The sequence below is a fragment of the Cnephaeus nilssonii genome (genome assembly GCF_951640355.1).
Source record: "Cnephaeus nilssonii genome assembly, chromosome: 17".
Lineage (NCBI taxonomy): Eukaryota > Metazoa > Chordata > Mammalia > Chiroptera > Vespertilionidae > Cnephaeus > Cnephaeus nilssonii.
In genome coordinates this window covers 37,531,651-37,555,447 of record NC_137088.1, presented here as the reverse complement: position 1 = coordinate 37,555,447, position 23,797 = coordinate 37,531,651, and the positions used below count along the sequence as shown (strand labels likewise).

Genomic DNA, 23,797 nt, shown 5'->3' with positions numbered 1-23,797 from the left:
GCACGGGACAGAAGCAGCTCCCCTTCGGGGAAATCTGTCAGTGCGCACAGAGGGCTCCCCTTCCGGAATTTGGGGGAATTTGGCTCGCGGGTCACAGCTCCCCCTTCGGAGATTCTTAAGAGCCTGCACAGAGGGGCTTCCCTTTGGGGAATTTGGCGCGCAGGACGGACTCCGCCCCCCTTCTGGGACTTTGGGAGAGTGCACTGAGCCGGCTCACCTTCAGGTTTTTAAGAAAGTGCGCTCTAGCCGGTTTGGCTCAGCAGAGAGAGCACACACAGGACGCAGCTCCACTTCAGGGAATTTGGCACGCCGGACACAGCTGCCTGGGATCCCTGACTCACAGCGCATTCACACTAAGAGCCAGCGACCCCAATTGTTGGTGCGTGCACACACAGGGACCCTGATTCTCAACGAGAAACTGCACAAGGCAACAGAGACTTTGACACTCGAGTCTTGGTGCAGACACAGGGAAACTCTGACTCCTGGCACATGCTAAGGATCTCATTCTCGGCACATACCAACAGTGTGGTGCAGACAGGGCCCCTGATTCTAAATGTGCACACGAGACCACACAGAACACTGGGGACACTGATCCTGGGCAAGTCTGGTTCCCACCAACCAAAGACAGCCACACGTCCTAGTGTCAGAGCACTTCAGTGAAACTAGGGTGGAGCCAAGTCCCCACAGCACACGGCCCAGGTCCACGCAAACAGAAGCTTGAGCTTTCTGGTAATAGCCAGAATGGGGAAACGAAATAACTCACAGAGGAAAGAAAATGTGGAGTCGCCAAGAAAGGAAATTAGTGAAAATGAAGCTTGCAACATGACCAAAAAGGAATTCAGAGTAATGGTCATGGAATTTATACATCGGATGGATGAGAAAATCAACAACTTATGCAAGAATCAGGAAGAAATGAAAAGTGATATAGCTACAATCAAAAACACCATGGAAAGTTTCAACAGTAGACTACAAGAAGCAGAGGACCGAATTAGTGAGTTAGAAGATCAGGTACAGAAACAAGCTCAAGCTGAACAGCAATTGGAGAAAAAAATTAAAAAGCAGGAGGAAAGCCTAAGGGAACTTCGGGACAACATGAAACGAAGTAACATGCGTATAATAGGGCTGCCAGAAGGACAAGAAGAGCAGCAGGGATTAGAAAATCTATTTGAAGAAATAATGACAGAAAACTTCCCGGATATGGGAAAGATAAAAGTTACGCAAGTAAAGAGAGTCCCAAGCAGGATCAACCCCAAAAGACCCACGCCAAGACATGTCATAATTTCAATGCAAATATAAATGATAAAGAGAGAATCCTAAAGGCGGCAAGAGAGAGACAGAGAGTTACCTACAAAGGAACACCCATCAGATTGTCAAATGATTACTCATCAGAAACACAACAAGCTAGAAGTGAATGGAAGGAGGTATACAAAGTGTTGCAAAGCAAAGGACTGAATCCAAGAATACTATATCCAGCAAGACTATCAATCAAAATTGAAGGGGAAATCAGGAGCTTTGCAGACAAAAAAAGCCTCAGGGAGTTTATCACCACCAAACCAGCAATGCAAGAATTGCTAAAGGGAATACTGTAAAAAGAAGAAATAAACAGGTAAGAAGAAATACAGACACAAAAATAGATATGACTGCAAACAAATACCTTTCAGTAATAACTTTAAATGTAAACGGACTAAATGCTCCAATCAAAAGACATCGAGTAGCTGAATGGATAAAAAAACACGACCCATATATATGCTGTCTACAAGAGACCCACCTCAGAACAAGAGACTCACACAGATTGAAAGTGAAGGGATGGAAAAATATCTTTCAGGCAAATGGAAATGAAAAAAAAGCTGGGGTAGCAATACTTATATCTGACAAAATAGACCTCAAAGTAAATGCCATAACAAGAGATAAGGAAGGCCACTTCATAATACTAAAGGGAGAAATCCAACAAGAAGAAATAATTCTGGTAAACATATATGCTCCCAATATAGGAGCACCCAAATACATAAAAAAACTCCTGGAGGATATCAAGGGAGAGATTAATAGCAACACAATCATAGTAGGAGACTTTAATACCCCACTATCACCACTGGACAAATCCTCTAAACAAAAAATCAGCAAAGAAACAGCAATCCTAAATGACTCACTAGACCAGATGGAATTAATTGACATCTTCAGAACATTTCACCCCAAAGCCACAGAATATACATTCTTCTCAAGTGCACATGGGTCATTTTCAAAGATAGACCATATGCTGGGTCACAGGCAAAGTCTCTTCAAATTCAAGAAGATAGAAATTATATCAAGCATCTTCTCAGATCACAGTGGCATAAAACTGGAAATCAACTACAATAAATACAATCCAAAGAAATCAAACACATGGAGACTAAACAGCATGCTATTAAACAAGGACTGGGTCACCAGAGAGATCAAGGAAGAAATAAAAAACATCATGGCAACAAATGACAATGAAAACACAACAATCCAAAATCTATGGGACACAGCGAAAGCAGTCTTGAGAGGGAAGTTCATAGCTCTACAGGCCTATTGCAAAAAACAAGAAACAATGGTAATAAATTACTTAACCCTACAACTCAAAGAGCTAGAAAAAGAGCAGCAAGAAAAGCCCAGTGTAACCAGAAGGAAGGAAATAACAAAGATCAGAGCGGAGATAAATGACATAGAGACCAAAGAAACAATACATAAGATCAACAAAACCAAGAGCTGGTTCTTTGAAAGGATAAACAAGATTGATGGACCTCTAGCCAGGCTCACCAAGAAGCAAAGAGAGAGGACCCAAATAAACAAAATCAGAAATGAAAGAGGTGAAATAACAACAGACCCCGCTGAGATACAAAGGATTGTTACAAAATACTACGAACAACTCTATTCCAACAAACTGGACAACCTGGAGGAAATGGACATATTCCTAGAAAAATATAACCTTCCAAAAATCAATCAAGAAGAATCTAAACAGCTCAATAGGCCAATAACTATGGACGAAATTGAAGCAGTCATCAAAAAGCTTCCGACAAACAAAAGCCCGGGGCCTGATGGCTTCACAGGAGAGTTTTACCAAACATTCAAGGAAGAACTAAAACCTATCCTCCTCAGACTATTCCAAAAAATTCAAGTGGAAGGAACACTTCCAAGCTCCTTCTATGAAGCCAGCATCACCCTAATACCAAAACCAGATAAAGACAACACAATGAAAGAGAATTACAGACCAATATCCCTCATGAACATAGATGCCAAAATCCTCAACAAAATTCTAGCAAATCGGCTCCAGCAGTACATCAGAAAGATCATACACCATGACCAAGTAGGATTTATCCCAGGAATGCAAGGATGGTACAATATCCGCAAATCAATAAACGTGATACATCACATAAACAAATTGAAAGATAAAAATCACATAGTCATATCAATTGATGCAGAAAAAGCATTTGACAAAATCCAACACCCTTTCTTGATAAAAACTCTCAACAAGGTGGGAATAGATGGCTCATACCTCAACATAATAAAAGCTATATATGATAAACCCACAGCAAACATCATACTCAATGGACAAAAACTAAAAACATTTCCCCTAAGAACAGGAACAAGACAGGGATGCCCACTCTCACCACTCCTGTTTGACATAGTACTGGAAGTATTAGCCATTGCAATTAGACAAGAAGAAGAAATAAAAGGCATCCAAATTGGAAAAGAACAAGTAAAGCTGTCTTTATTTGCAGACGACATGATATTGTACATAAAAAATCCGAAAGACTCCGTCAAAAAACTAATAGACTTAATAAATGAATTCGGCAATGTAGCAGGATACAAAATTAACGCCAAGAAATCTATGGCCTTTCTATACACCAATAGTGAACTTACAGACAGAGAGACTAAAAAGGCAATCCCATTTACCATCGCACCAAAAAAATTAAGATACCTAGGAATAAACTTAACTAAGGAGGTAAAAGACCTATACACGGAAAACTACAGGACACTGAAAAAAGAGATAGAGGAAGACGTAAACAGATGGAAGAACATACCATGTTCATGGATTGGTAGAATCAACATCATTAAAATGTCCATACTACCCAAAGCAATCTATAGATTCAATGCACTCCCCATTAAAATACCAACGGCATATTTCACAGACCTTGAAAGAACTCTCCAAAAATTCATCTGGAATAAAAAAAGACCCCGAATAGCCACAGCAATCCTGAGAAAGAAGAATAAAGTAGGAGGGATCTCAATACCAGATTTCAAGCTGTATTACAAAGCCACTGTTCTCAAAACAGCCTGGTACTGGCACAAGAACAGACATATAGATCAATGGAACAGAATAGAGAATCCAGATATTGACCCAAACCACTATGCTCAATTAATATTTGACAAAGGAGGCATGAACATACAATGGAATAAAGACAGTCTCTTCAATAAATGGTGTTGGGAAAATTGGACAGATACATGCAAAAAAATGAAGCTTGATCACCAACTTACGCCATACACAAAAATAAACTCAAAATGGATACAGGACTTAAACATAAGACGGGAAACCATAAAAATACTAGAGCAATCCACAGGCAGCAAAATGTCAGACATATGCCAAAAGAAATTCTTCACTGACACTGCCCCTAGGGCAATGGAAGCTAAAGAGAAAATTAACAAATGGGACTACATCAAAATAAAAAGCTTTTTCACAGCAAAAGAAACCATCAACAAAACAACAAGAAGGCCCACTGCATGGGAGAACATATTTGCAAATGGCATCACTGATAAAGGTTTAATCTCCAACATCTACAGGCAGCTTATACAACTTAATAAAAGGAAGATAAATGATCCAATAAAAAAATGGGCAACAGACCTAAATAGAATCTTTTCAAAAGAAGACAGAAGGAAGGCCAAGAGACACATGAAAACATGCTCAACGTCACTAATTATCCGAGAGATGCAAATCAAAACAACAATGCGGTACCATCTCACACCTGTCAGAATGGCTATCATCAACAAATCAACAAACGACAAGTGTTGGCGAGGATGCGGAGAAAAAGGAACCCTCGTGCACTGCTGGTGGGATTGCAGACTGGTGCAGCCACTGTGGAGAACAGTATGGAGTTTCCTCAAAAAACTGAAAATGGAACTCCCATTTGACCCAGTAATCCCACTCCTGGGAATATATCCGAAGAAACTAGAAACACCAATTAGAAAGGATATATGCACCCCTATGTTCATAGCAGCGCAATTCACCATAGCTAAGATTTGGAAACAGCCTAGGTGCCCGTCAGCAGATGACTGGATCAGAAAACTGTGGTACATCTACACAATGGAATACTATGCTGCCATAAAAAAGAAGGAATTCTCATCATTTGCAGCAACCTGGGAGGAATTGGAGAACATTATGTTAAGTGAAATAAGTCAGTCAATGAAAGAAAAATACCACATGATCTCACTCATTTATGGATAATAAAGAACATTATAATCTTGAACAAAAAGATAGATACAGAGACAGTAAAGCATCAAACAGACTGTCAAATTACAAGGGGAAGGTTAGGGAGAGGTGGGGGAGATAAGAGATCAATCAAAGGACTTGTATGCATGCATATAAGCATAACCAATGGATGCAAAACTCTGGGGGGTGGGGGCATATATGGGAGGGGGGTGTGGGGAGGGCAATGGTAAGATATGTACACATATAATACCTTAATAAAAAAATTGAAAAAAAAAAAAAAAAAAAGGTCATTATTATCTTACTAGTGGCCCAGTGCATGAATTCATGCACATTGAAAGGAAATTGATTAGAAGAAATATTTTAATATCACTATTCGCCCTTTCTGTAATAGAAGTGTCAACCAAATTCACAATCGACAATGACAGATTGAAACACATGCATGCGACTGGTGCCAGTGAGAGCTTTATATGTATGGCGCATGTGTGAATCAACTTAGCCTTTTATATATACAGAATAAACTTGCTTAATTAGACCTGCTTTCTGATGTAGTTAAACTTTTTCCAGCCCAATGAAGCACCCCAACTTCTCTTTCAGGTAACTGTCAGCAACACAGCAGTAAATATCAACACAAAGCAGATTATTATTGTAGATCATGCAGGGAGAACAAAGGGTAAAATATTTAACTGCAGCAGTGTTTGACTATATTCTGTGCAGTGAGAAAACCTGAAGTCATTTTCAAGGTCCACCATTTCTTACTTCTTTTCAGTCGGGTCAAGTTTCTAAGCTTTCTAAATCTCCATTTTCCGGCTAATGAAAAGAAAATAGGATTCTACCGAGTCTCCTATCTACCTACTCAAGGACTTCTGTGAGAATCAAATAAGATGAAGCATGGGAAAACGCTTCACAGACATTTGGGCGTTAAAGTGTGAAATGTTTCCTCTTGGCTATAAAGCAAGTCGTGTTCCTGGGCTGAAGAAACTGCAAGGAGGCTAGTCGCTAGGGAGAGGAAGCCGGGCATTGCTACGGACTTATTACAGCTGGTTAAATCTCCTTTATTACAACATCTACTTTTCATTTCATTTTATTTTTTTAAATATATTTTTATTGATTTCATAGAGGAACGGAGAGGGAGAGAGAGATAGAAACATCAATGATGAGAGAGAATCATTGATTGGTTGCCTCCTGCATGCCCCAGCTGGGGATCGAGCCCACAACCTGGGCATGTGTCCTTGACAGGAATCAAACCTGGGACCTTTCAGTCTGCAGGCTGACGCTCTATCCACTGAGCCAAACCAGCTAAGGCTACTTTTCATTTTAGAATAAAATTTAAATGATATGCTTGTATCACATGTATCAAGCATATCATACATAAATAAATCACGTCCTGGTTAATACTTTGAAAGTCACTGATTATAGTCTATGAGGATCCCAGGAAACCTGGGGTGGAATCTGGGGAAGGACCAGAAGGGAAAACAGGAAGGAGCAAAAGGGGCTGTAGCCACTGCAATGACCACTTTTTAGGCTGAGCCTCCTGCCTTAAAATCCCTCCCAGCAATGAAAAGAGGAAGTTGGAGGATATAGGGGGTTGCAATGAAAGATGTCCACTTTCTAGGAAGAGCTGGGAGGGGCTCAGGGGTATCATGCTGGCTGACTTTCACCATTCCCACACATCACCTCCCTGTTAGTTGTCCTTTTTTACTTAACTGAATTTATTTATAAAGGGTTTTCCCTAGTCTTAGTTAAAATAACATATAAAAAACCAGCTTCCCTTGGCATAAATAAAAGGTAACTGAAAAAGTAAGTGTAAGGCAAACATAACCACATCACCAGTCCTAGGCAGATGCTGATGTCTGAGGTCTGTCCTCACTTTGTAAAAAGAGAGATTAGAGCAGCATTAGCAACACACTAGTACCAAACCGAGACTTTCTCCTTGAGGCAACCACAAAGTTGGAAAGGGAATTGAAAAGATAATTCAATATTTATGGTTCATGTGCTATCCATGATCCCTCCCTCATTTTGAGGAGCATTAATCTGACCATTACAGAAATGCACTCCATACCACTCACTAAGTGGCCCGAGGCCCAGCCTTGGAGTATACACCTGCGCAGATTAGGAACTCACACCTTCCAAGGCAGCCCTTGGTGTGCTGAACAGCTCTGGCTGCTGGAACGTTCTCAAGGTTGAGTTGAAGTCAGCTTCTCTGAAAATGCTATTTTGGACCTCACGTCTCTCCTTTTGCAGCCACACAAAATAAGTCTATTTTCTTCGTGTATTTGAAAAAAGCATTTTGTTGTCATTTGGACTTTTCAGTTATTCGTTAAAAAACCTTTGATAGAGACATCAAAATTACAACTTAACTACAGAACAACCATCATTCAGAATCACCTGAAATCGAGCTGAATGGAAGTCCTACAACTAGGGATTTAAAGAAGTCTCGTTAAGACTGGTAGGGGGAGAGAGGGAGATGCAGAACGAGCTGGTCCCACACCCATGTGTAGTAGATAAAAATTGGGAAGGATATCTTGATATCTCAACTGTAAAGGTTCCCACTGAGGAGGGAGGAGTCCCAGCCCAGGTTTCCAGTGCCAGGAAGAGAAGTCCCCATTACTTTTGGCTGTAAAAACCAGTGGGGATTGTGGCTTGGGGAAATGGAGGTTCCGAAAGTTCCAGGCATTCCTCTTAAAGGGCCTATACATGGACGTACTTGAACTCTCCCCTTTCAAGCTCCAGTGCTGGGGCAGCAACTCGAAAGGCACCAGGGACATACAGGGAGGAACTGAATTGTCTGTCATCAGGAAGAGACCTGGAGGGCAGCTTTCTCACAGATGGAAGTGCTGGCAGAAGCCGTGGTTCCTTTTCTGATTCCTCTCACCCCGCCCGCCCCCGGCCCCCCAACACACACACAGAGCCAGCCAAGTGGGTACCATATCTGAGTCTCTGTCAACCTGGCTAAAGCTGTTACCTGGCCCTGGTGAGTCCCTGAGGCCCCGCTGTTTCCAGTGGTTTTTCCATATGAATGAACTGATTTAGCCTTGGTGTACTCCATACCACTCACTAAGTGGCCCCAGGCCTGGCACTAGCAACAACCAGCCTTGGTTCGCAGATTGGCCTTGCCTGGGCACATCCATGCCAAGCAAAGGTAACAGCCATCTGCAGATCACTTTGTAGCTCATGTTGGGTAGCCCTTGCCTTCAAGCAGCTGGCAGACCAAAGTTGGAGAATCAGACTTACAAACTGGAACATTCCTTGATAATCGGCCTCGAGCCCTGTAAGAGCGACACACAGATTGCTCTGGGTCTGGGATCAACAGCAGAGCTCCCAAAGGAGGCGAACCCTGAACTGGCTCTGATGGGATGAGCAGGAACTGACTAGCAGGAGAGGAGGGAACCCCTGATGCCAGTACAAGGACAACGTGGTCTGGACTGATGGGTGACTCTCAGGAAACACTAAACCAGCCCAGAGAGGTGAAGGGACATACCCAAAGTCATGCAGATAGAAGCAGTTTTGCATTTTGGAGCCAGATGACCCAAGATTAGAATTTTAGCTATGCTACTCAACCTGCTCTAGCTGTCCCTCTGGACAAATTACTCAATGTTTTTAACTAGAAAGACAGAGATAAGACCTGCCTCAAAGATCACAACATTTACTGTGAAGGTTAAATGAGGCAATGCATGAAAAACATCTGGTAGAGTCATTGGCATGTGGTAATGTGGACGTGGAGGTGTTTGAAAGACTAAACACCTGCACAGCACAGACTCCAAAAGACCAGGAAAGATCTGTATTGCACACCGTACTGAGAGAATAGCAGCTCTGGAAAGAATTACGGGAAAGCCATTACTTGTGTGATAGTCATCATAATAGTAGTGGCTAGAATGGAGAAACGAGCCCCACCTGGAGGGCCTACCCCATTATCCTCACCTCGTTCTGAGCAAAGCTTTTCATTCTGAATCCTTTGCACATTTATAGGTTCAATTTACCAGCTACAAAAGTGCTTCTCTGCTTAGAATTCACCTGTAGGGCTAAGTCTAAATTATAGCATCTTTTTAGGAACATGCAACCTCTGAAAAAAGTCTGTGATGCTTTATATTCCCCCCTCCCCACACACAAAAACACACAAAAGCACATTCTCAGCAATCAAATTAGTTGCTCACTGGAATCCTCCCTCCCAACTGTTCTGGATGCTGAGAGATGCTCCAAACCTCCTTTGCATAGAATATTAAGCTTTATGCATTAACTAGCCAAGCACCTCCCAGCTCTTGCCAAATTCGACTTCCCTTATTTTAAACATATTTGAATAGAATTCCCTGTTGCTTCTCTCTCTCTCTCTCTCTCTCTCTCTCTCTCTCTCTCTCTCTCCCTCCCTCCCTCTCTCTCTCACACATTTTAAAGTACCAGTGTGCTTTAAGAAAACACTGCTCTGGAGGAAGAAAAAGCCTTAGTCCCAGAAAACCTCTGGCTTCCTAGAACCATCCAACTTGATGGAAAACATCCACCTTCCCCAAGAGGCAGGTGTTGGCCTCCTGTGTCCGTCCCCCTACCCCCCCGCCCCCCCCCCACACACACACACTACTGCTCAGGAAGGGCTTCCAGCTCCAGGACAAGCCAGGCTCAGGCCAGGCCTAGCCGGGAAAGGGCAGTGGAATACGGGTTTTATGCTGGGGAAGGAGGGGTCAGGAAGGCCAGCACAGCAGGGAAGTAAGTTGTAAAGAATTTATCATCTAAAATCATTTTTCTGAGCAACTTCTAAATATGAATGGTCATCAGAATCCCCGGGAGGACTTGTTAAAACACAGACTGCTGGGCCACCCCTGGAGTTTCTCATTCAGCAGGTCTGAGGGGCAGGGCAGGTTTGCTGTTGTCAGGACCACACTTTGTAAACTGGTGCTCTGGCCTCTGTGGTCCCCATGCCCCTGTCAGGGAACCCACATTCTGTCCTCTTACACTGAGCCAGGCTCCAGGCACAGGAGAGGGTGGCCCTTAGCCCAAATGCACGCACCGAGCTCCTAAGGCAGCCAGAAGGTAAATGTCCTTTCCCTACCTCTCACCACCCCCACCCCAGAGCAGCTCTAATTATCACTTGACCTTTATTGATTAATTCAGCAAGCATTTAGTGAGTGCCAACCATATGCCAAACCTGGACCAGGCGCTAGGGACCCCAGGTCAACAGCCACCCTTTCTGTCACTTCAAAGCATGTAGCCCAGTGGTTGTCAAATGGGGGACAGATAAGAAAAAGGACTATTACAAAACAGGGTGGCAGCTTTTGCCTCACCCCTCTCTTCAAATCCTTCCATTGCTAAACTGAGAAGTGGGAGATATCCTTCATTCCTCTTTCCCCTGATTCTACCTCTGAGAGATTTCTCAGCTTCTGTCCACTCCTCTTCATCTGCTCTGCTGTCACTCAAGCGGCCATCGCCAGCTGCCTGGAGAGCAATACTCCCACCCACCCCACTGGTCTCCTCAACTCCACTCTATCCCCCTTCAATTCAGGGCAATCTTTTAAAAATAGAAATGGATCATACCACTTCCTACTTATGATGCCTCAGGGACTTCCCACTCCACTCCCATCACCAGTTCCAGCCCCACTGGGCTCTCTCCCCCTCACACTGTCCCATGGCTATTCCTTCTCATCCCTTAGGTCTCTGCTTAAATGCCACTTCCTCCAGAAGTCTTCCCTGACTGCCATTCTAGCTCAGTGTGGAGGACTAAAGAGGGTTGCAAATCCTTTGACATTCCTCCAACTAGAGGTGGCTTTGTTTCCTATCCCCTTGATGCTGAGCCAGGGCTGATGGTGATAATATGCCCATTCCAGGCCTGCCTTGAAAAGGACTACAGCTTCCCCCTTGCTCTCTCTCCAAGCCCTGGGATATACCATGTCTGAAGCCCAACAGCTGGCTGAAGCACTAGTTAGAGGGGCCCTGACACCATATGGAGAGGGAGGCAACCCAGTCGAGCCCAGCCTTCTAGCCATCCCCACCAAAGCGCCAAGTACATGGTTAAAGCCATCTTGGACCTTCCAGCCCAGACTAGCTGCCAGCTGAATATCGCCAGATGGTTCCAGTTGATGCCACAGAAAGCATAAAAATCACCCAGTTGAGCCCTGTCCAAATTCCTGACCCACTAAAGCATGAGATACGTTAAGTTTGGGAGGTACTGCTGTTACATAGAATTGATAACCAGAACATAGCAATTACATTTACTTCCATCATAGCAATCATTTGATGATACATTGTCTTCCTTTTCATTCTTTATGTTTGATTCTTCATCTCTCTGCTCCATTGGATGCTAAACTCCACCATGGCAGGAACCAAGTCTATCCTGTTCACCACTGTAAATCAGGGCCTGGCACATGGCAGGGGCTCAAAAAATATTAGATGAATAAGCAAATCAACAGGTACAGAATATGATGGGCACACAGAGGAAGCACCAGGTCAGACTCAAGGTAAGTTTCCAAAGAAAGTGACATCTAAACGCTGAGGCCTGGAGAGCAAGCAGGTGGCAGACTCAAAGCTCAGAGCCACAGGGGGCCTGTCCTGTGGGGGCCTGTCCTGTGGAAGCCTGTCCCAACCACACCAATCACGGGCATTCCCCAATCCATGTGCGCCATCTCTCAAGAGAAGAGAGAATATCTGAGAGCAGGGACTGTGTCTTGTTCATCTCTGTGTCTTCAGCACAGAACCCATGAAAATAAGAGGTCCTCATTACATGCATTTCAAATAAATGCACGATTGGCATGGCTTCCTACAGAGAGGAGCCTGAGCTTGGAAGTAGGGAACTGTGGGTTTTCCCACTCAACAGCTTGCTTGGGGTCCTTTGTGAGATAAGCCACTCAGCTTGTCTGGTGCTCAGTTGGCTTGAGATAAAACCACTGACTCCTCTCTATGCCCTTGGCTTATCCATCAGGGTTATAAGAGAGCAAAGATGGCAGGGTTCTCTGAAAAGGATGTGATTAGAATATAGAATAGAAACATGTGACAGTAGAAAAGAAACATGTGATGGTATTATTCTTTCAATAGTCAACCTGCCCCAGGTAAACCCTCAGAGCCATCATTTGAGCCTTTCTTTGAATTGCATGCCACCCAGGTAAGTCTAGCCCTGGACACAGCACCTCCTGGGCAACTGTAAATGTTTTTATTGTCTAGGTGGGTAGGGAGCAGCTGGGGCTCACAGCAAAAGGAGGAACACTGGAGTCAAGAGACCTGAGTTCCTATTATGTTCCCCAAAAGTCATGTTAAAACCGTACCCCCAATCTGATGGTGTTAGGAGGTGGGGCCTCTGCAGGTAATTAGGATTAGATGAAGTCACGAGGGTGGGGCCCCCATGAATGGGATCAGTGCCCTTAAAGAGTCACTAGAGCTTGCTTCATCTCTCTGCTCTCTGCCACTTCGGAATAGAAAGAGAATCAGCAGTCTACCAGCCAAAAAAAAGGGGGGGGGGGCTCTTACCAGAACCCAACCATGCTAGCACCCTGATCTTGGAATTCCAACCCCCAGAACTGTGAGAAATAGATTTCTGTTTATAAACCACCCAATTGATAGTGCTTTTTTATAGCAGCCAAACAGACTAAGATGGTTCCCATCCCAGTTCTGCCACTAATTTGCTGTAAGATCTTGAACAAACCAATTCCCTCTCTGAACCAAACCTCTCAGCCAGAGTGGACTTTATCGACTGAGGAAATCCCCTCCCTCCCTTTCTCCCACTCATTGGCAAACACCCCATCTCTGCCCAGCACTGGGCTGATTGCAGTGGGAATAAAATGACAAGACCTGGACCCTGCCCTCAAGGCTCTGAGAGGCTACCTGGAAGACAGAGAGACACTCTTAAATGGAGTATCTGTGAGATAGAAGGACAGGGCTTCTCTGGAAAGCCAGGACCAAGACCCTATGTGAGGCTCCAAAGAAGAGGCAGCCAGGGGGTCAGTGCTGGTTGGCCCTGGGGTCAAAGGGCAGGTCCAGACATACCCTAGCGACTCCTGTTTCCAAAACCCACTGGGGGCTCTGCAGTCACATCAGCGTCAGGCAGAGGCCCACACCAGCTGCACTGGCCTGGCCCTCTCCCTAATTAGACTTTCATACTCTGTCAAGCAGCCTGCTTAGCCCGACTGCCAGCTGGGGCTCCTGTTCCGTCTGGTGGCTCCGGTTAATGAACCCATGAGGGGCTGGCCAAGCTCATTACAGGCAATGCAAGGGAACAGGCGACCCCGCCTTTCCCCTCTCCTCCCTGTTCACACTGAGAATGGGAAGGGATCTGACTCCAAACCAACAGGAAGGATAGGGGGCAGGAGCGGATGCTCCAGACGGCCACACAGGCCTGGATGGCTCCAGTGACAGCCCAGCCTGAGACCTGGGCTTCCCAGCGTGTGTCTCCCAGTGCGTGTTGGTGCCTGTGGTTTTAGGGGAGTGTTCGGATTCCACAGCTGCTCCCAGGCTCCACCCAGGCCCTTTCCTGTCTCAGGCCCAGGAGGCAGAACCAGAGTGACGGTTCGAATCCGTCTCCAATGGCTGGTCTGCTTTCTCAGAATTTCACTGTCTTCATCTGTAAGATGAGATAGTAATGCCTATCTGGCACAAAAGAAATGCTCAGTTAACACGCTCAATAAATTATTGTTGCTGTTGTTATTAGTAAAAGACCGGTGAGAAAAGGCACCAAAATGTGCGCAGTGGTTGATTCTGACCATCAGGACTGTGTATTTTTTTCTCCTATTTGTCTGTACTTTCTAAATTGTATACAATGAGCATTTTACTTTCGTCACTTGGGGGAAAAAAACCACCACAAAATTTCTACAAGAAATATATCAGAAAAATGAGATTCTGTATGTGAAAGGACCTCGACAGTGCCTGGGAGAAAGTTATTAATAGAAGCTCCCTTCTGCAGTGAACATTTAAAGAGATGCGACGAAGTAGAAAAACAAGCATGATATTTGCAAGAGAGTAATGAATTTTTGCCTTTTAATAAAGCCATTTCTTATTCCCAAATGTCAAGAGAATAAGGCACCAAAGCAAGTGTTCAAATGCTGTGGCCCAGACTGAGGAAGATGTTAAGAGGGGTTTAAAGGACGCGTGCTCCCTGCCCAGAGTGGAATGCAAAATTACAAAGAAGGGCAAAAGCAACCCAAGCATCTAAACAAAATGTGGTCTGTACATAAACTGAACACTATTCGGCCTTTAAAAGGAAGGAAATTATGTCACATGCGACAACATGGATGAACCTTGAGGATATTATGCTAAGCGAAATAAGCCAGTCACAAAGGACCTGTACTGTGTGATTCCATTTAAATGAAGTCCCTAGAGTAGTCAGGTCCATAGAGACAGAAAGTAGAATGGTGGTTGCCAGGGGCAGGAGCGGGGAGGGGTAGAAACGGGGAGTGGGTGTTGAATAGGTACAGAGTGTCAGTTTGGGAAGAAGAAAAGTTCTGGAGATGGATGGTGCTGAAGATGTAGAAATGCCACTAAGCTGTACACTTAAAAATGGTTAAGATGGTAAATTTTATGTTACGTGTATTTTACCACAATTTAAAAATATACAAAAGGGGGAAAAGAGATTAAACACAGAGGCAGAAGGATCAGGCCCAGTGTGTTGAAGTAAGTCTCTGGTCTCCGGGGGCTGAGGGCCATTTGCTGGAGAGATGCTCTGAGGAGGGAAACATCTGGGGAGCATGGCAGAGGAAAAGGGCTGCAAAGTGGTGCTGCCCGCGGGGCGGGCGAATGCCTCCCGGGGAGGCTGTGGCTTCTGCCTGCACTAGGAGAGTTTTGTAGCTGGAGGACTCAGAGTCCCCACAGACCTGAGAGGACCAGGCCTCCAGGAACGCAGCACGTGGGGTGTAAGAAATTAGCACACCGAGTCTATGTGTCTCAGGTAAGTAATAAGGCAGCACGGGTCCCCCAGGGAGTAAGGAAGAGGAATGCTTGAGCATCAGTTTCATGGAGAAGAAATGCTGAGGTCCTTGTGCTGAAGGAATTTGGAAGTGGGCTGGCTGACCCTGAAGGACAAGAGAACTGGAGAGGGCCAGGATGCCCTGAAGGGAGGTGGGGAGTCACCTTGGCCCAAATGGAGGCTAGCTCCCACAGTGCCTAGTCGGATGAGAGTGACAGCAACAATTTATTGAGCACTTACTGCCTGTGAAAGCAGTATTCTTGGGCTGCTCATTTATGCCCTACAGCATCCTTATGTGGAGGAACTACTCTCTCTTCACCCTCCACCAAGGAAGACTGAGGCTTGGAAGTATAGTGTCCTGCAGACCCAGGGCCTCAGAGGCAGCCACCCCCTCCGATGAGTCCTTGCCTCCGTTCAGCTTTGTGGCCAGCCGCCCAACCACCCCAGCGTGGCCTCCCCTCGCCCCAGACCCTGGCCCCTTCTCACTTAAACTGGTGCTCCCGGGAGCTGCGGATCTTGGAGGAGAACCGCTCAGCCAGCTTCTCCAGGCTGCGGGAGTACTCGAGCTCGATCTCAGCTTTCCGGCGGAAAAACTCCTGGAGGTCCTGTAGCAGCTGCAGCCTAGACTCCGACTGCTGCTCCAAGCATTTGAACTGCTCCACCAGCTGCGTGCGGATCTCTGCAGGCAGAGGCAAAGAACGGATGGGACGTTAGGCTGGTGGGGACCACCCAGGGCCTCTTGGGTCGTTGGCACAACGATCTGGCACTTGCCAGGGTTTGCCACATGGTCTAACCCAAAGTCGAACCACTGCATATTGCCTCCAGCATTGTTATTTCTGCCATATCATCTAGTAAACTGGCTCACTTTTCTTACTGAAATGAGGTTATTTTAAATGAACAGTTTTATGTCACTATAGTAAGGGGAAACTAGGACCGCTTGCCATCCTGGTACATAGAAAATTAATTCAATGAAAACAAGTATTTTGTAAAGACTAGAGATGACTGCTTATCAAAGGCCCTAAGCCTAAACTGCTCACTACCAACAAAAGAAAAATGGGAACATGAGTGGTGTTAAAGAAAGACGTTCAGGACTGAGAAAGGGCTGAGAGGGAATGCCTTTTGCTCTTGGGTTTCAGTGTTACTTAAGGCCATGCCGGTGTTCAACTGTGAATTATCTTGAGCTCCATGCATAAACTTCTCAGGTACCACCAGAGGAATGCAGCCCACACTTCAGGAAATACTGACGGAGCAACTCGGGCAAAAGTTCAAAAGCTAGGGGTGAGGGTGGGGACTGGAGGGTGGTGGAGATAAAATTCACAGCCTGGGTATCCCAGTAACCACAGCCAACCTTATTGCCAAGCCCACAGTGTTGTCACTGCATGAACTCTTTCCCAGCTGTCCATGAGCTGCTCAACAGATCAGTCTCCCCACAGCACTCTGCTCAGGCAAAGGGGGCCATGGGCTCCCCACCAGTGCCCTGCTCAAATCAGCCCATGGCCCCCTTTGCCTGAGTATTAAATCCAACTCCATAGAATGGATTCAAGGCCAGCCCCAAACCTAACTTCTCGGGATTTGCCCCCAGTACACTGTAAAACCATCCAAACCAGTCCCTGAAATGTCCAATCCCACCTGCATTAATGGGCACCCTGTCTGAAAGGGTGGTGGCACCATCTTAGCATTCTTGAGAGAAGTGTTGTTCAAAGGGGCAGGCCGACCCTTTGTACATGAAGTTCCCCAAAGAGCCGCGGGCAGGAAGAGCTCTAAGGGAATCAGCTGGAGACCCTGTTTCCATCCCCACTCTTCTGCTCTGCCTGAGAATGTGGCTCAGTCTCAATGACACCACCACTCTTTTCCCACTTCTCTCTTCATAGCAGGCCTTCTCCCTCCTTGCAGAAGACCAACTTCTCCCTCATCCAGAATCTGACTATGGTGCAGTGTTCCTGTGTCAAGATGTCTGGGCACCAAAAAATGGACCATGGAGACTGCTGGTGTTAGCAACTCTTTAATCTAGGGACCTTGCTACTCGAAATGCAATCCATGGGCCCACAGCATTGGCAATGCCGAATCTCAGGCTCCAACCCAGCCTTTCTGCATCAGAATCTGCATGTTAGCAGGATCCCCGGATGGTCTTCATGCACCTTAATGTAGGAGAAGCACTGCCATCAATCTCCCTATCCCCTGCATTATGAGAAGTGTTTCCCATACTATCTTACTTTTTATGTTTAGTTGTTATTTATCAAACTAGTAGCCCATTTGCAGGAAGAATCCTGCAAGCGGCCACCGCCAATGCGGCCGCGCGCCTGCACCCGAGCGCCTGCACCAGAGCGCCGCTGCTGCCCGTCCTGCTCCGCCCCACTCCACCCCGCTCTGCCCCGCCCAGGCTTTCCCTCTGGCAGCCACCTTGCTTTCCGCTTTTCCTCCCTCTTCCTTCTAAGTTGTCTTCAGTCTTCACTCCTCCCTCCCTCAGCGTATGAAAATTAACTGCCATCTTTGTTGGGTAATTTGCATACTCGCCCTGATTGGCTGGTGGGCGTGGCTTTGGCTGGTGGGCGTGGCTTTGGCTGGTGGGTGTGGCTTGGGCATAGGGAAAGTGTAGTCAATTTGCATATTACTATTTTATTAGGTAGAATTATAAAACATTGATGTTATTTTAATGAGTTGTATGATAAATCAATCCAAAAGAAAGATAACTTAGAGTTTTGTGGTCAAAGGAAATTTTTTAAACAGCCATTTCCATTCACATATATATTTGGGTAAAAAAATATATATATATATATGATAAAGTAATCAATAAAGTTTTTCAAGCATGAAAATACAGTAAGATAAAGTTCTGTGAAGGAAGTAGAAGGGAATTATGAGTTCAAGAAGGTAAAGAAAGAAACAATGAAAATTTCTGACTTGTGCAGGTAATTTTTGATGAATGGTGGTGGATACTAAATGTATTCCCATGTTTATCCTATGACCTGTCAATTACACTCTTGGATACATACCCCAAAGAAATCAGTGTTTATGTCCACAAAGCATATAAAGAGAAGAAAAGTCACAATATCTTTACAGCCAAATGTTAGAAACAACCCAAAATGCCCATTAAGAGTAGACAAGGGTTTTTAATATGAAATATTCATTCAATGGAATACTGTGCAACAACAAAAAATGAACTACTGCTAGCTGCAGTGACACGCTTGAATCTCACAGAACTCATGCTGCTTGACAGAAGCCAGAACAAAGGAAATCATGCAAAACTAGTTTATGCTGGTATATATGATGATATAGTGATAATAGAGTTCAGAGAAATGTCACCTTTGGGGGGAAATTGACTGGGAGGGGGCACAAAGCTGCCTCCTGGAATGCTGGATATATACCCACCTCTATCTGGGTAATCAGTACACTGATAAAAATTAATTAAGCTGCATGCTTAAGATCTGTTCATTTTACTGTATATAAATGAAGTTTCAATAAAAAGGAAAAATTAAAAATTGCTATGGTATTTAGCTTCCATTTGATGCATGTAAGAGAGTAGTGTAATTTTATTCTACAAGGTCAATATTTACAATATGGCAGAAATTATATCCTTTGTAACTACTTAAACTTATAATGAAACTTTTCAGATGTCAAGTTAAAATGTGTGAGGCAAAGAGACTTTTTTCTGCCAAAGTTCATTTAGAGGGTAGGCAAGCAAAAAGTTTTAAAATCAAAATCATTGCTTTAGAGTCCATGTCAAACCCTGCTCCTCCCAGGCATTCAGGACTGCTCAGCCCTGGTGACCCTCCTCTGAACTCCCGTGGTACTTAAGTTAGTCTCAGACCACCTCCTGCTGTTTTTTAACTCTTTCATGTACATGTCTTATCTGCCTGGGCTCCTCAAATGAAATTTAAGCTCTGAGGGTGAATTCTCCCAGCACATATGGGTCATCAGGATATAAATATCTGTATAGCAAATTACTATTTACCTTTACTAAGTGCTTTTACCCCAGAACATTAAGTGCTGTGATTATGGGAGTCTTTCCCAACACAAACACACACACACTCCCACACACACCACACACACATATACCACACCTCACACCCACCACACACACTCACACCTACACACCATAACCACACACATCATATAATACACACACCACACATACTCATACACCCCACACCCCACACACACACACTCACATACCCCATACAACACACACATACATACCACACACCACACATACCACACATCACTCACACATACACATTGCACACTTACACACAGCACACATATACCATACACACCAGGTGTACCACACACCATGCCACATACTACATACATACACACCATACATACCACATACCACATATACACACCATATAACACACACACCATACACCCCACACTCATATATCCCAAACACACCCACACACACTCATACACACCACACACTCACATACCCCATACACCACACACACACATACCACATACCACATATCACTCATACATACACATTACATACTTACAAACAGCACACATATACCACACACCAGACATACTACATACCACACACCATGCCACATACCACAGACATGCACGCCATACACACTTACATATACACACCACATACCACGTATACATTATCATATAACACACACATACAGCTCACATCACACACTCGCACACAGCACACACAAGACATGAATATTATTGTTATCCATTTGTACAGATGAAGAAACCAAGGCTCTGTGTAAACCAAGATCAGGAGCTTGTCCAAGGTCACATTTTGTTCTATGAACTGTAACAAACTATGCAGGTACACCTATGACATGGCCTACTTATAGAACTGGATTGAGATGCCTTCGTTCCAAGTGCAAGCCCTGCCGTATCAACACATAATTAGAAAAATGCTTCCCAAATAGTTTCCCAATCACTTTGAGACCATCCACTCTTTGGGTCTCAGAATAATGCTAATAATCCCCAGCACTTCCAGAGCACACATCTGTTCCGGCTTGTTCTGAGTTCTTCAGATGTTCCTCTCACACTCGGCACAGCATCCACTAAGGTGGGAGCTAGTGTTCCGCTTCCCCACACAGATGAAGAAGTGGAGGCTCAGAGGTAAGTAGCCTCTGGTCTTAGCAGCTGGGATGTGGCAATTAAGCTAGAAATCAAGCCCGGAGCCTTCAGATGGGAGCAATAACCCTCCCGACACCCCATTAGACGCATTATTAAGAAAAAAAGACTTTTAATCCATCTGTAGTCAACCTCTTGCACCTTTTTGGTAACAAGATGGTGGTCTAAAGAGATAGTATTTATCAGAAACGCTGCAGCCACTGCCTTCCTCCATTACAGGACCTAATCAGGAGCCAACGTTCTCATATTTTAGAGGAAAAGCTCATAAATCACATTGTGATGACAGGAGCTGATTTGGAAGGAGCAGAGGAACCTCCCCCAGTTCACACAACCAGCTGGAGCCTTCCAGGCGGGGTCGCATAAGGGACCTCTTGCAGCTTGGACGCCTCAGAGTCAGGTCTTCCTAGCAGGAAGCGGTCCTGGCAGGAGCCCTGAGGGGATTTGATTACCCATCTCTTTCTTTCTAACTCCTCCTTGGGGCAGGCACAGATTTGGTTTTTCTCCTTGAAAATTTCAAAAGGAGCAAGAAAAGAAAATAAAACACAATTGCTCCCAAGGCACAGACTTCATTCAGCACACGTTCCCCCAGGGAGCCGCTCCAGTCACAGCGCGACACTGGGTGGCAGAAAAATAAAAGGGGGGTGGAGGTGGGGACAGGGAGGAGGGCGATCTTGGAAAGTCCAGAAAGGCTTTGATCTCAAAACCTTAGAGCTGAAGATGACCTCCTTGAAGGTCTAGGCAGACTCCTGGGTTACAGACAGAGGCATGAGGCCCAGAGAAGGGGCAGAACTAATTGTGTAGCACAACTTTCCCCATGTCACTCTCCTGATAAAATTCTCCATGGCTCCCCACTGTTTATAGAATCAAGGCCAAACTCCTCTGACATGCCTCATAATGCTCCTGCTTACTCTCCAAGCAACAGTCTCACCAAAGACCACTGTGCCTGCGTCAGATCTGCCACCCATGGCGATACCCAGGGCAACCCACATTACAGGAGAACACGTTTCCTTGCACTCCCTACCCCACACACAAGCACAGCCTCCCTGGCAGAGGGCACAGGAAACTTCTTCAGATCCAAGGCAATGAGGAAGTGTATTTTTTTAGTTAATAGACTATTTTTAGAGCAGTTTTAGGTTTACAGAAATATTAACCAGAATGTAGAGTTCCCATATACCCCTTCTCCTTCTCTTATACATGTCCCTATTATTGACATTTTACACTGGTGTGGTACCTTTATTACAACTGATGGACAATACTGATACATATTATTAACGAAAGCCCATAGTTTACATTAGGGCTCACTCTTTGTGGTTTACATCCTAGGGTTGGAACCAATGCATGACCTGTATCCGTCATTAGAGTATCATACGGTGTGTTTCCACTGCCCTAGAAATCCCCAGTGCTGCACCAACTCATCCTTCCCTTCCTCCTCTCCCCAACACCTGGCAACTACGCATCCTTTTACCATGTCTCTATAAATTTTCCTTTTCCAGAACGTCCTACACCACACCTCATGATATAGGTACGTGATATAGGTTTTTAAAGCAAGCTTCTTTTAATTAGCAATGAGCATTTAAGGTTCCTCCATGTCTTTTTGTGGCTTGATAGCTCATTTCGTTTTATCACTAAATAATATTCCATTGTCTGGAATAATATTCAGATAGTCTGTTCGTCTAATGAAGGACATGTTGGTTGCTTCCAATTTTTGGCAATTATGAATATTTTGTGCAAGTTTTTGTGTGGACAGAAGTTTTCAACTCACTTGGATAAATACCTGTTTATTAATTAATAAACTATACTTAAGAGCAGTTTTAGGTTACAGAAAAAAAAAAGAGAATTTTTGATTTGGATAGGAAATACAGGAAAACTCAAAAGGTGGAAGGGGTATAAAGAGAAAAGTCTTTCTCCCACCCCTATCCACCAGCCACCTGGTCTGCCTGTAGCAAGGCAACCCAATCACCAGGTTCATGTGCATCCATCCTGAAATAATGGCATATTTCAAGTATATTACTTCTCTTTTTATGCATGTTATAGGGTATCACTCACAGCGTTCTGTACCTTACCTTTTTAAGACTACACTGGGGAGATTAGTCCATATCATTTTATAAAGAACTTCCTCATTCCTTTGTACAGCACTATAGAATTCCACTGTAAAAATGTTTAACCAGTGCCTTTGGTTGAATGGTTTTTTTATAATCGTTTACTATCCCCAACAATGCTGGAGCGAGTAACCACACACAGCCTCATTCTGCACATGTGCAGCTACATCACCTGTGTAAAGTAGAAGTGCCAGATCCAGACACCTGCAGTAGGATTCTGAGCCTGCTAAATTGCCCTCTTCTGAAATAGTACCAATTTGACTCCCACCAGAAATTTATGAGAGGGTCACAGGGACTATTTAAAAGGAAGACATGCTAGGATTTGCTTCAAAATAACCTTGGGTAGGGGGCAAGGGAGTGGTAGGATTATGGGCAACACAAGGTTGGTCTTAATTTTTGAAATTTAGTTGTAGTGATGAATATGGGAAAGAGGCTTGCTATACTATTCTCTCTACTTTTGTTATGTCTGAAATTTTTTCATAATAAAAAAGAGAGAAAAGAAAGGCAGACAAAGCCAGAAACTTGACACAAAGCCTGCGGCTCTGGTTAACAGGCCTGACCAGTCAGGAATGCCAGTAACTTGTCCCCAGTGGCCTCTGCCCCCAGCCTGTGAGGGCTGTCCTGGGTTAGAAAGAGGGGCCAGAGTATGATCCTGAGAGCAATTTTAAATGCTGTTTCCCAGGCCCCAACCAATTCTAATTCTCAGACCCTGTCCTGGGAATGAGGTAGCTTTTCTGACCCCCTCCTGAGATGGTGAGTCTGTACTCGTCCTGAGGATCAAGATCGTGTGAGCGTTCGGCCCCTCTGCCCCACAGTGGCAGCTGGTATATACTCCCCAGCGTAAAGTTTCAGGAGCTAACAAGGAGGATGAACCATATGGTAGGTTACAGACTTTCATCACGTCTATGCACAGTCATGCCTGATTATCACCACATCCAACGCGGCGGGACTATTATCATTCCTATTTTACAGATGGAGCCATTGAGACTCAAGGAGCCACAGTGATTTGCCCAGGATCGCCCAGAGAGTGGCAGAGCCAGGGCTCAGATCTGGAGTAAGAGGCAGACAGGCGCCGAGATTACCCAGTTTCCAAGTCAGGGTGCTTTCCCGAGGGATCCAATGCTTCTCCTTTCAGGGAGCCTGCCCCGCTCCACCTCCTATCTCACCCTGCACTCCATCTGTCACCTTGGTGCCGTTCTCACTGGTCCTGGCTGTCATCATATCATCCCTGTGCATCCTAACCTTGACCTCAAGCTCTCCTGTGGTGGAGGGACACATCAGCTT

General features: G+C 44.8%; 1 protein-coding gene across 3 annotated transcripts in view; it reads right to left on the bottom strand.

Annotated features, from left to right (window-relative positions):
• The window catches only part of SRGAP3 (SLIT-ROBO Rho GTPase activating protein 3), a 238,788-nt gene that overhangs the window by 104,710 nt on the left and 110,281 nt on the right, over nt 1-23,797 (bottom strand). For all 3 annotated transcript variants that reach the window (XR_013814851.1, XM_079795105.1, XM_079795107.1), the window contains exon 2: nt 15,801-15,993. Coding sequence is in view for 2 of the 3 variants with exons in the window: in XM_079795105.1 (XP_079651231.1) it covers nt 15,801-15,993 (193 nt within the window). In the remaining variant the exon portion in view is untranslated. The remainder of the gene's footprint in view (nt 1-15,800; nt 15,994-23,797) is intronic.